At 57.3% G+C, this 11,761-nt stretch overlaps 1 protein-coding gene across 1 annotated transcript; it reads left to right on the plus strand.

Moving 5' to 3' along the window:
- Positions 1-3,365: 3,365 nt before the first annotated feature.
- Positions 3,366-11,525, plus strand: PARP10 (poly (ADP-ribose) polymerase family, member 10). Its single transcript, XM_011938044.1, has 12 exons — positions 3,366-3,537; positions 4,092-4,169; positions 4,294-4,472; positions 4,552-4,806; positions 4,878-5,114; positions 5,198-5,901; positions 6,011-6,232; positions 6,338-6,434; positions 6,631-7,275; positions 7,376-7,509; positions 10,835-11,009; positions 11,086-11,525. Exons 1-12 carry the CDS (start codon positions 3,530-3,532, stop codon positions 11,430-11,432), a joined length of 3,081 nt encoding a protein of 1,026 aa, XP_011793434.1. The 5' UTR covers positions 3,366-3,529; the 3' UTR covers positions 11,433-11,525.
- Positions 11,526-11,761: the final 236 nt, after the last annotated feature.

Here is an 11,761-nt window from a genome sequence, read left to right on the forward strand (position 1 = left end):
TTCCGCGGACCCGACCCACTGTGCCCCCCTGCTCGTCCCTTTTGGCTCCGGCTGGAGGCCCGCGCGCCTCACTGCCTGCCGAGGGGTGGGGTCGTGCGGTGGGCGTGGAAGACCCCTGGAGGCAGAAGTCTGGTCTGGCCAATTTGGCTGGCCGTTCGGTAGTTAAGAAATTTATTCCTAAATGTGGGATTTGCTGAAGCTGCCCGGGACTGACCATCCGTTCTCGGCCTTAAAACACAAGGTTCACTTCTTTTCATCCAGGTCTATCCCAAATCAAGAAGCCTAATCGTTTAGTTCCCAAATTGAGGCCTCATGGTTTAATTGCCCCATTTTCTCTATCAGCCCAAACTCTGCCAGGCCTGCTACTAGATGTGGATACATAAGTGTATGTTTATGGGCCACAAGGGATGTTTTGATACAGGCATGCATAATAATCACATCAAGGTAAATGGGGTATCCATCAGCTCAAGCATTTGTCCTTCGTGTTACAAACAATCCGGTTATACTCTTGGAGTTGTTTAAAAATGTACAATTAAATTATTTTTTATTGCAGTCACCCTGTTGTACTAGCAAATACCACGTCTTATTTTCACACTAGAGACCCTGAACGCTCACGTGTCTGCCTGACGTCCTCACAAGCTGTGAGGGGCTGAGGCTTGTGGATACAGCAGGACTGGAGGCCAGGCCGCCTCCCTGCTTGGCTCCCAAGTCCTCTTGGGGGAACCGTGACTGGCACAGGCAGGGTGCATCCTGCTGCCAGCCTTCCCACCCAGGGCCCAGACCCCACCTGCCCTTCTGCCCTTGGAGGGCTGGCCTCTCCCAGACCGCTGCACCTATGGTGCACTGGTGCAATGTTTAGCAACCAGACCTAGTGAGGGGAAGCCTGGGGTGCAATTTTTGCACGTGCCCATAGTGTTGTTACTCCACCAGGGCTGGTTTCAAGTTACTCCCAGCCGAGCAACCAGTCCACAGGAATTCCTGAAACTGTACCAGTCTGCTTGTGGTGTGAGTGGTGCCTGTGCCCTCTGCAGCCAGGGTCGGCGTAATGGGTAACCTGTGATGAGTTCCATTAGAGGAAACGTGGGAAAAGCAGGGATGGATTTACCTTTGTAGAAGCAGAAGCTCACAAAATTTGAGAGACCTTTAAGAAAAATAAAATGCCAGCCGGGCGCAGGGGCTGACGTCTGTGATCCCAGCACAGTGGGAGGCTGAGGCGGGCGGATCACAAGGTCAGGAGATCCAGACCATCCTGGCTAACACGGTGAACCCCTGTCTCTACTAAAAATACGAAAAAAAAAAAAAACTAGCTGGGTGTGGTGGTGTGCACCTGTAATCCCAGCTACTGGGGAGGCTGAGGCAGGAGAATTGCTTGAACCTGGGAGGCAGAGGTTACAGTGAGCTGAGATCATGCTACTGCACTCCAGCCTGCATGACGGAGTGTGACTCTGTCTCAAAAAATAAATAAATGAATAAATAAATAAATAATAGCCGGGTATGGTGGCGCACGCCGGTAATCCCAACACTTTGGGAGGCTGAGGCAGGTGGATCATCTGAGGTCAGGAATTCGAGACCAGTCTGCCCAATAGGTTGAAACCCTGTCTCTACTAAAAATACAAAAATTAGCTGGGTGTGGTGGTGTGTGCCTGTAATCCTGGCTACTTAGGAGGCTGAGGCAGGAGAATCCCTTGAACCAGGGAGGCAGAGTTTCAGTGAGCCGAGATCACACCACTGCACTCCAGCCTGGACACAGAGGGAGATACCGTCTCAAAGAAAATAAACACTTTTTTTTTTTTTTTTTTGAGATGGAGTCTTGCTCTGTGGCCTAGGCTGGAGTACCGTGGCTTGATCCTGGCTAACTGCAAACTCCGCCTCCCGGGTTCATGCCATTCTCCTGCCTCAGCCTCCCAAAGTGCTAGGATTGCAGGCGTGATCCACTACGCCTGGCTAAAAATAAATAAGTTTTTAAAAATTAAATAAATAAAGCAAAATGCTGAGTACAAAGCTGAGTAAAGGGCTTCAGGAGGGGTCGTGTAGGCAAAGTCCCTAAGTGTCTTTAGATTTATGTTAAATCTGCCTTAAAAACAGAGTAAGGGGCTGGGCACGGTGGCTTACGCCTGTAATCCTAGCACTTTGGGAGGCCAAGGTGGGTGGACCACCTGAGGTCAGGAGTTCGAGAGCAGCCTGGTCAACATGGCGGAAACCCATCTCTACTAAAAATACAAAAATTAGCTGGGCGTGGTGGCACACATTTGTTTTCCCAGCTACCCAGGAGGCTGAGGCAGGAGAATCACTTGAACCCAGTGGGTGGAGGTTGCTGTGAGCCGAGATCACGCCACTTCACTCCAGCCTGGGTGAAAGGGTGAAACTCCGTCTCAGGAAAAAAAAAAAAGAAAGGCAGAGTAAGGGAGATCATGCCAGAGGGGTGGCCATGGGGGTTTGTGGGGAGGGCCAAGTAGAGGAAAGGGCCAGTCCCAGGCCATTGAGGCAGGAGTGGCCTATAGCTCTGCAGGAAGAGCTGAGAACCTGGAGCCCTCTGAGCATCAGGGTGTGCAGGGGGCATGTGGCCAGAGAAGGGACTGAGGTCTGGTCAGGTGCAGCTGGGCAGGTCCTCAAAAGGACTTTGGAGTTTTTGTTTTGTTTTGTTTTTTTAGACAGAGTCCCACTCTATCACCTAGGTTGGAGTGCAATGTCATGATCTCAGCTCACTGCAACCTCCGCCTCCCAGGTTCAAGCGATTCCCCTGACTCAGCCTCCCGAGTAGCTGAGATTACAGGTACCCGCAACCATGCCTGGCTAATTTTTGCATTTTTAGTACAGACAGGATTTTACTTTGTTGGCCAGGCTGATCTCAAACTCCTGACATCATGATCCAGCTGCTTCGGCCTCCCAAAGTGCTGGGATTACAGGCGTGAGCCTCTGCGCCCAGCCCCCAGCACTTTGGTTTTTACTGTTGCTGATGCTGGGAGCTATGTAGCAGCTGCTGGTGTCACTTTACAAGGCCCACCCTGACCCCTCTGTTGAGGACCCACCACGGGAGTGGCAGACAGAGACTAGTTAAGAGGTTAGCTTAGCTACCTAGCGAGAGATTCTGGAGGCTGGGACCAGGGTCGGGGCAGCAGAGGTGCGGCATGTGCAGGGCTGGGAGCAAAGGCTGGCCAGGGTCCTCAGCTCCCTGGAGGGAGGAACAGCAGGGGTGGGGCTGGGTTTTGGTGGGCTGAGGGGTGAGTGGGAAGTAGGAGATGGAGAGCAGTAGTAGCCACAGCTCTTTGAAAGGCTGGAAACAAATGGAGCTTGGGTGACGTCGGGGATTTGCGGTGAGTGGGATTGTGGATTCTGAAGGCACCGCCCAGGTTTGAGGCCTGGTGCTGCTGTGGGCCTGTCTGCACCTCCGTTTCCCTTTCTGTGGTGAGGATTAGCGGCAGCAAAGAATGCAGTGGGACCATCACCCTGTCACCTTCTGGGGTTATTTGTGACGATGCCAATGATGGTGTGAGATGGGGAGGTGCAGGCAGGACAGAAAGCTGCAGGAATGGGCGGGCAGGACCCGAGGCAGGAGGAAGGCTGTGCTGCAATGCATGCTCTTGGAGACCAAGGGTGGGGAGCTGCCCATGCTCAGCAGCTGGCAGGTGTGAGGGACCAGGAGCAGGGTTGAGAAGCTTGCTGGAGGCATTGAAGGCCAGCCTTGGCCAGGGGCGGACCTGGAGACCCAGCACTTGTCATGCAGAGGGTGTCATGGACACAGAGGCTTGGAGATCCTGAGTGAGGGGCAGTGACTCAGGCCCCTTGGTGGGTTTAGTGGGGAAGGTGATTGGCCATTTTCGGACCACGGAGGCCAGGGGAGTGGACACTCCTGTCTACCCTGCCAGCCAGGGGCTGGAGTGGGCCAGATGGGGCCGGTGGACTGGACTGGGCTGCCTGGAGTGTCCTGAGGGGCCCACCCTGGCCAACACCGCCTGGTCAGCTGGGGCTTGAGGCTGCAGCAGGAGAGGAAGCCTCTGAGCCCCAGTAACCAGGCCTCAGCGCCCAGGGCCGAGCTGGTCCCTCCCTCCTTCCGTCTTTCAGTTTCACTTTTGTTTTCCCGCTCCCTGCAGAGTTAGGCTTGCTGAGGGACAGGCGCGGGAGTCCTGGCTGAGCTCATGGCCTGAGGCTGCCGAGCGGCAGCAGGGAGTGTAAGTACCGTGTGTGGGGCCACCCATAATGGGGGAGTATTGAGGGCACACCTCGGAGGGGCCTGGGGAGGGGTAGGAGGGGTGGAGTGGGCTGTCTCCCCACCCACCCGATGCCCCATCTCAGGGTTGCAATGGCGGAGGCAGAGGCAGGGGTGGCAGTGGAGGTCCGTGGACTGCCTCCTGCTGTGCCCGACGAGCTGCTCACACTCTACTTTGAAAACCGCCGGCGCTCTGGAGGGGGACCTGTGTTGAGCTGGCAGAGACTGGGCAGCGGGGGCATCCTCACCTTCAGAGAGCCTGCAGGTGAGAGGACTGGCTGAAGGGGCAGTATGGGTGCCTTGATGTTCTGATGCCTGACGTCCTGCCCTGCCGCTGCCCACAGACGCCGAGAGGGTCTTGGCCCAGGCAGATCACAAACTACATGGTGCCCAGCTGAGCCTGCGGCCAGCTCCACCACGAGCCCCTGCACGCCTGCTGCTCCAAGGACTGCCCCCTGGCACCACACCCCAGCGTCTGGAGCAGCATGTCCAGGCCCTGCTGCGTGCCTCGGGGCTCCCAGTACAGCCCTGCTGTGCCTTGGCCAGCCCCCGGCCAGACCGGGCTCTGGTCCAGTTGCCCAAGCCCCTTTCTGAGGCAGGTGAGAGGCGGGTTGGGGTTGAGGTGCTGGCTAGGGGAGGTTCCCTGAGCTGACCTGCACATTCCCCACAGATGTCCGTGTCCTGGAGGAGCAGGCCCAGAATCTGGGCCTGGAGGGGTCCTCGGTGTCCCTGGCCCGGGTGCCCCAGGCCCAAGCGGTGCGTGTGATGGGGGACAGCGCCTCTGTGGACCTGCTGCTGCTGGAGCTGTACCTGGAGAATGAGCGCCGCAGTGGTGGGGGGCCCCTGGAGGACCTGCGACGCCTGCCCGGGCCCCTGGGCACTGTTGCCTCCTTCCAGCAGTGGCAAGGTGAGTGGGGCTGGGCAGATCCAGCCGACCCTCCCTCTCCTGCAGAAATCTGACAGGTTTTCTGTCCTTTCCCTTCCTCCAAGTGGCAGAACGAGTGTTGCAGCAGGAGCACCAGCTGCAGGGCTCAGAGCTGAGCCTTGTCCCCCACTACGACGTCCTGGAGCCTGAGGAGCTGACTGAGAACACAAGTGGAGGGGACCACCCAACCACCCTGGGGCCTAGGGCTACCAAGCCTGCTATCCTGAGGACTGGAGGGCTGGGGACGGCTCTGCAGGGTGCAGGGACTGTGACAATGGGCTCTGGCGAGGAACCAGGGCAGTCAGAGGCCTCTCTGAGGACAGGCCCCATGGGGTCTCTGGGACAGGCAGAGCCAGTCGGCTCAATGCCCATGGGGTCTCTCGAACATGAGGGGCTGGTAAGCCTGAGGCCTGTGGGGTTGCAGGAACAGGAGGGGCCCATGAGCGTGGGGCCTGTGGGGTCTACAGGCCCAGTGGAGATCTCTAAGGGGTTGCTGGGGCAGGAGGGCCTGGTGGAAATTGCCATGGACTCACCAGGGCAAGAAGGGCTGGTGGGTCCCATGGAGATTGCCATGGGGTCTCTGGAGAAGGCAGGGCCTGTGAGCCCAGGACGTGTGAAGCTGGTGGAGCAGGAGGGCCTGGCGGAGATGGTGCTGTTGATGGAGCCAGGGGCGATGCGCTTCCTGCAGCTCTATCATGAGGACCTTCTTGCGGGCCTGGGAGACGTCGCTCTCTTCCCACTTGAAGGACCGGATGTGACTGGCTTTCGGGTGAGTGACCCCTCAGGGCTCCTCACCTTCAGCCCCCTCCTCCTACTGACTCAGAATACCTTTTCTGTGCTCTAAACCTGCAAACTCCCCCTCTGCCATGGCCCTGCAGCTCTATGGAGGCCAGACTTCCTGCCAGGCGGCCGAGGAGTTTCTGCGGAGCCTGCTGGGCAGCATTAGCTGCCATGTGTTGCGCCTGGAGCACCCGGGCAGCGCCAGGTTTCTCCTGGGCCCAGAAGGGCAGCGCCTTCTCCAGGGGCTGGAGGATCAGTTCCAGTGTGTCTTTGGGACAGAGCGCCTGGCCACAGCCACCTTGGACACAGGCCTTGAAGAGGTAGAGATGGAGTCCCACCCCTGCCCTCCGCTTTCTCACGCCTCTGCCCCAGACCTCCTCTGCCCTTGCCCAGAGGCTAGTGGTCCTGACGTCCTCTCCCTACAGGTGGACCCTACCGAGGCCCTCCCAGTGCTCCCTGGTGATGCCCACACCCTGTGGCCCCCAGACAGTACAAGTGGTGACCAGGAGGACGTGAGCCTGGGTAGCACTCCCTGGGAGCCCTCAGCACATCCTGTGGCCCTCACTTGACCCCACCCCCTGCCCTGCTCTGTCCTCCCATCTGTCTACTGACCCATCTTAGGCCCACTGTGTACCCCAAAAACTTGCTTCCCATCTTTCACCCATTCCAACTCCTTCTGGGCCCAGCCCCTGACCCAGTGGCCTCTCCCTGCCCCCAGAGGAGGTCCGAGAACTGCTGGCCACCCTGGAGGGCCTAGACCTAGACGGGGAGGACTGGCTGCCTCTGGAGCTGGAGGAGGAAGGGCCTCAGGAGCAGCCAGAGGAGGAGGCGACCCCAGGGCATGAGGAGGAGGAGCCTGTAGCCCCCAGCATCCTGGCACCCAGGCGGCTGGAGGAGGAGGCCGCTCTGCAGCTGGCCCTCCACCGGTCGCTGGAGCCTCAAGGTCAGATGGCTGAGCAGGAGGAGTCTGCTGCCCTGTGCCAAGCCCTGGCCCTCTCCCTGCTGGAGCAGCCCCCGTTGGAGGCAGAAGAGCCCCCAGATGAGGGGACTGATGGCAAGGCCCAGCTGGTGGTGCACTCGACCTTTGAGCAGGATGTGGAGGAGCTGGACCGGGCGCTCAGGGCTGCCTTGGAGGTCCACCTCCAGGAGGAGACGGTGGGGCCCTGGCGCCGCACACTGCCTGCAGAGCTGCGTGCTCGCCTGGAGCGGCACCATGGTGTGAGCGTTGCCCTGCGCGGTGACTGCACCATCATCCGTGGCTTCGGGGCCCACCCTGCCCGTGCTGCCCGCCACTTGGTGGCACTTCTGGCTGGACCCTGGGATCAGCGTTTGGCCTTTCCCTTGGCAGCTTCAGGCCCTACCTGTGAGTCTACATCCTGGACTGAGGGACGGTGGGGTGGGCTGGTTAGCAGGGGCTAGTGCCCCAGGCACGGCTCTGACCTCCCCTTTCCCCCACGCATCAGTGGGGGAGCAGATGCGGAAGGGGCCCTGGAACAAGCTGGAGCATCTTGCAGAGAGCACCGGGGAATTCCGAGAGGTGGTGCAGGCCTTCTACGACACCCTGGACGCTGCCCACAGCAGCATCCGCATCGTTCGCGTGAGTCCATGCCCTGTCTCTCTGGCCCCATGGCGTCCTGGGCTCTTGCACCATCAGCACCTTGCCAAGTCTATGGCCTGTCCCGCTCGCCTACATCAAGGTCAGCTGACCAGGAGCTGACAGGCTCCCAGTCCTGTTCTCTGCCCAGAGGGCATTCCCAAAGTGGGTAGGGAAACAGGAGGGAACAGAGTGGGGGTCTTGGGATCTGATAGGCCTGAATGAGGGCCCCCACTCTGCCACTCATGACTGGGTCACCAGGGACTATGGGACCACTTCCAGGCCTCAGTTTCCTTACTCGGAGCATAGGCGGTGACGCCATCTTGTGGCTATTGTGAGGATTACTCGTTTCACAAATGCATCCCTTGTGCTGTTCTGGGTGCTCTTCTGCCTCCACAGAAAGGCCCAGGCTTGCTGCGGTCACTGTGCTGGGGTCACTGTGCTGATGACACTGCACGGGGCACTCTCAACTCTTGATGCTCAAAGTTATGCATGCGGCCAGCAGCATCACCCTCCACCAGGAGCTGGTCAGAAATGCAGAAAGAACCTCTGGTTGTCCCCAGACCTGACCACCACCATCACCACCATCACCACCACCAACACCACCATCACACCATCACCATGACCCTCACCACCATCACCATAATCGCCATCACCACAATCACACCATCACCATGACCCTCACCACTCACTGTCATCACCACCACCATCACCATCACCTTCACCACTCACTATTACCACCACCACCATGGCCACCATCGTCACCATCACCACCATTAGCATCACCACTATCACTGTCAGCTTCACCAACACACCTTCACCACTCACCACCACCAGCATCACCACCACCCAGACGCACTGAGCTCATATCCTGGTGGTTTTGTTAATTATATGTACTTGGTTCTTCCAGTGAGCACCTTTATGACTTTAACTGGTACACTTGAATATTTTTTTCACTTGACAGCTTTAGAGATTGTTTCTTGCCTTCCTGCAAGAAGGCGAGATGGAGGAGAACGGGCCTCGCTTCTCTCTCTTTTGCCTCCTCCCTCACCTTCCATCTCAATTTGGTCAGTTACGTTATTTTTATTATGTAGTAAAGGTTTCTGTAACTATCACACAGCCTCCATGCTTGGACCATAGGTTGGTAAACGTACTATAATAATGAAAACATATTTACCATTGAGCCATAGAAAGAGAAATGAAATCCTAGTTATTAAAACTGTGTTCTGTGAAAAAGATATTCTAGAATTCAAGGCTAATGGCCGTTCCTTTTTTGACTTTCTTTGTTTTTTCTGGGTCATGCTTGACCAGCGGGTTACTCAGTCCCCACTTGTCACCTTTTGGCACAGATTCTTTTGTTTAGTGGGAGTATCTCGAGTGGATGGCAAACATATTTGACTTTTAAATTTATATATATGTGAACATATATATAAACATATACATTTATATATATAAACATACACATTTTTATATATATATGATTTTCTTTAAGACAGTGTCTCTCTCTGTTGCCCAGGCTAGTGTGCAGTGGCACGATCTCGGCTAACTGCAACCTCCGCCTCCTGGGTTCAAGTGATTCTGCCTCAGCCTCCCAAGTAGCTGGGATTATAGGCACACACCACCACACCCAGCTACTTTTTGTATTTTTAGTAGAGATGGGTTTTGCTTTTTTGTTTTTTTTTGAGATGGAGTCTCACTCTGTTGCCTAGGCTGGAGTGCAGTGGCACGATCTCAGCTCACTGCAAGTTCTGCCTCCTGGGTTCATGCCATTCTCCTGCCTCAGCCTCCCGAGTAGCTGGGACTACAGGCGCCTGCCACAACACCTGGCTTATTTTTTGTATTTTTAGTAGAGACGGGGTTTCACTGTGTTAGCCAGGATGATCTGGATCTCCTGACTTCGTGATCTGCCCACCTTGGCATCTCAAAGTGCTGCGATTACAGGCGTGAGCCACTGCGCCCGGCCGAGACGGGGTTTTGTCCTCTTGGTCAGGCTGGTCTCGAACTCCTGACCTCAAGTGATCCACCTGCCTTGGCCTCCCAAAGTGCTGGGATTACAGGCATGAGCCACTGCGCCCGGCTGACTTTTAAATTTATATTGCCCTTTACAATTGGAGGTATTTTGCAACTGTAATTTGATGTCAGTATAAACTTCCATGTTCGCGTGTGTCCTAATATGCCCTTATTTGTCCTCATTCTTCATTAATAGCTTGGCAGGATATAGTGTTCAGGTTCAAAATATGTTTTCCCTCAGATATTTGAAGACATTGCTGTTTTTCTTCCTTCTTAAAAAATATTTTTCTTGGAAAGTTAAAAAATATCCCCCCATGGTTTCTTAGCCTGGTGTCCGCAGTGAGAGACCCGGTGTGAGAAGGCGAGATTTCTTCCCGTTTGCATATTGACCTCGGGGTGTGTGTGTGTAAACTTGCAGGGTTTTCTTTCACTCTGAGGGTTGAGGTTTCCTGGCAGGTGGGTGCCGGGCGTGTCTTGCCTCACTGTCCTTCTGTCCTTCTTGGCATTTCACAGATCTTGTGTATCTGAAGATGTTCCTTCAGCTCAGGGAAGCCGTCTTCCCTGAGCTCCGGCCAGTGGAGCTCCTGCTATTCGGGCTCAGACCTCGTGCCCCTTCACCTGCTCCCTCGGAGTTCCTTTCTCTTCCGTTAGCTCCGCACCCTGCGTCAGTTCCTGAACTCCATCTAGAACACTAGCTGGGGCTTTAGGTTGAACCACTTCCTCATTTGGCTCACCCTCCTGGATTGAGCTCAGCGTCCCTTTCTGAACGTAGGAGCACTCTGGTTTTCAGACTAGTTCCTTCTCATGGCAGCTAGTCTTGTTTAATGGACATAGTGTTCTTTTGCAACCCTGTGAAAAAACTATTTAGAATTTCTTTAAAAGTGTTGCCCAGGGCTGACTGTCAGGTTGGTCACCTGAGGCCTTCTCTCCCGCCTGGGTCTTTCAGCACTGAGAGGTCTGTGGGCAGCTCCTGGTGTTGGAGTCAGGTCCTGTAGGCAGCATAGGGTCCTGGCTCAGCTTTTCTCTGCAGAGGCCTCACTGTGAGTTGGTGGGGTTTGCCCACCCGTAGACCTCCACGGGAGGGGGGAGGGGGGCATCAGACTTCCCTGGAGGGGTCAGTCTCCCCAGAGGCCCTCTGAAGTCACTTGTCTCATGGAGGTGTTACTGTCTGCTGCTGGACAGAGCATGATGGAGGCTGCGAGGACTCCCTCAAACCCTTCAACAGAGGGCTCCTGGTTGCCGGGCTCAGTTCTGCCCTGGGTGGGCCCCAGGGCGTAGGAAGGGTGTTTAATCCTGGCCCCGGGCCATCCCCCCGCAGGTGGAGCGGGTGTCGCACCCGCTGCTGCAGCAGCAGTATGAGCTGTACCGGGAGCGCCTGCTGCAGCGATGCGAGAGGCGCCCGGTGGAGCAGGTGCTATACCATGGCACGACAGCGCCGGCAGTGCCTGACATCTGCGCCCACGGCTTCAACCGCAGCTTCTGCGGCCGCAACGGTGAGGCCTGAGCCCGGCAGGGGCGGGGGCTCTGCGCACCCTGACCACCCTGACCTTGCCCTGTCCCGCCCTGCAGCCACGGTCTACGGGAAGGGCGTGTATTTCGCCAGGCGCGCCTCCCTGTCGGTGCAGGACCGCTACTCGCCCCCCAACGCCGATGGCCACAAGGCGGTGTTCGTGGCACGAGTGCTGACTGGCGACTACGGGCAGGGCCGCCGCGGTCTGCGGGCGCCCCCTCTGCGGGGCCCAGGCCACGTGCTCCTGCGCTACGACAGCGCGGTGGACTGCATCTGCCAGCCCAGCATCTTCGTCATCTTCCACGACACCCAGGCGCTGCCCACCCACCTCATCACCTGCGAGCACATGCCCCGGGCTTCCCCCGACGACCCCTCTGGGCTCCGGGGCCGCTCCCCAGACACTTAACCGAAGGGGCCACCCTCTGGCCTCCTGCTTCCCAGGCTCCCGGCTCCGCACAGCCTGATGCCCCCCCGCCCCCAACTGTGGCCGCCTGAGCTGCGGGATCCAGAAGGCGGTGTGGAGTTGGGGGTCAGCAGCGGCCGAGCGGGGCTGGGCTGGGTCCCCGCCTGGGCCGACCCCACCACCAGGGGTCAGCAGAGCCCAGGAGGCGACGCCGCCCGCCCGCCGCGCCCAGACCTAGCCTGAATCGGCTCCGTTGTTTGAATAAACGTGAACGTGAACCCAAGCGGAAGGGCCCCGGGAACTCCGACTGCGACCTCTGTTTGGGGACTGGG

This window comes from Colobus angolensis, unplaced genomic scaffold, assembly GCF_000951035.1.
Source record: "Colobus angolensis palliatus isolate OR3802 unplaced genomic scaffold, Cang.pa_1.0 Scaffold17, whole genome shotgun sequence".
NCBI lineage: Eukaryota > Metazoa > Chordata > Mammalia > Primates > Cercopithecidae > Colobus > Colobus angolensis.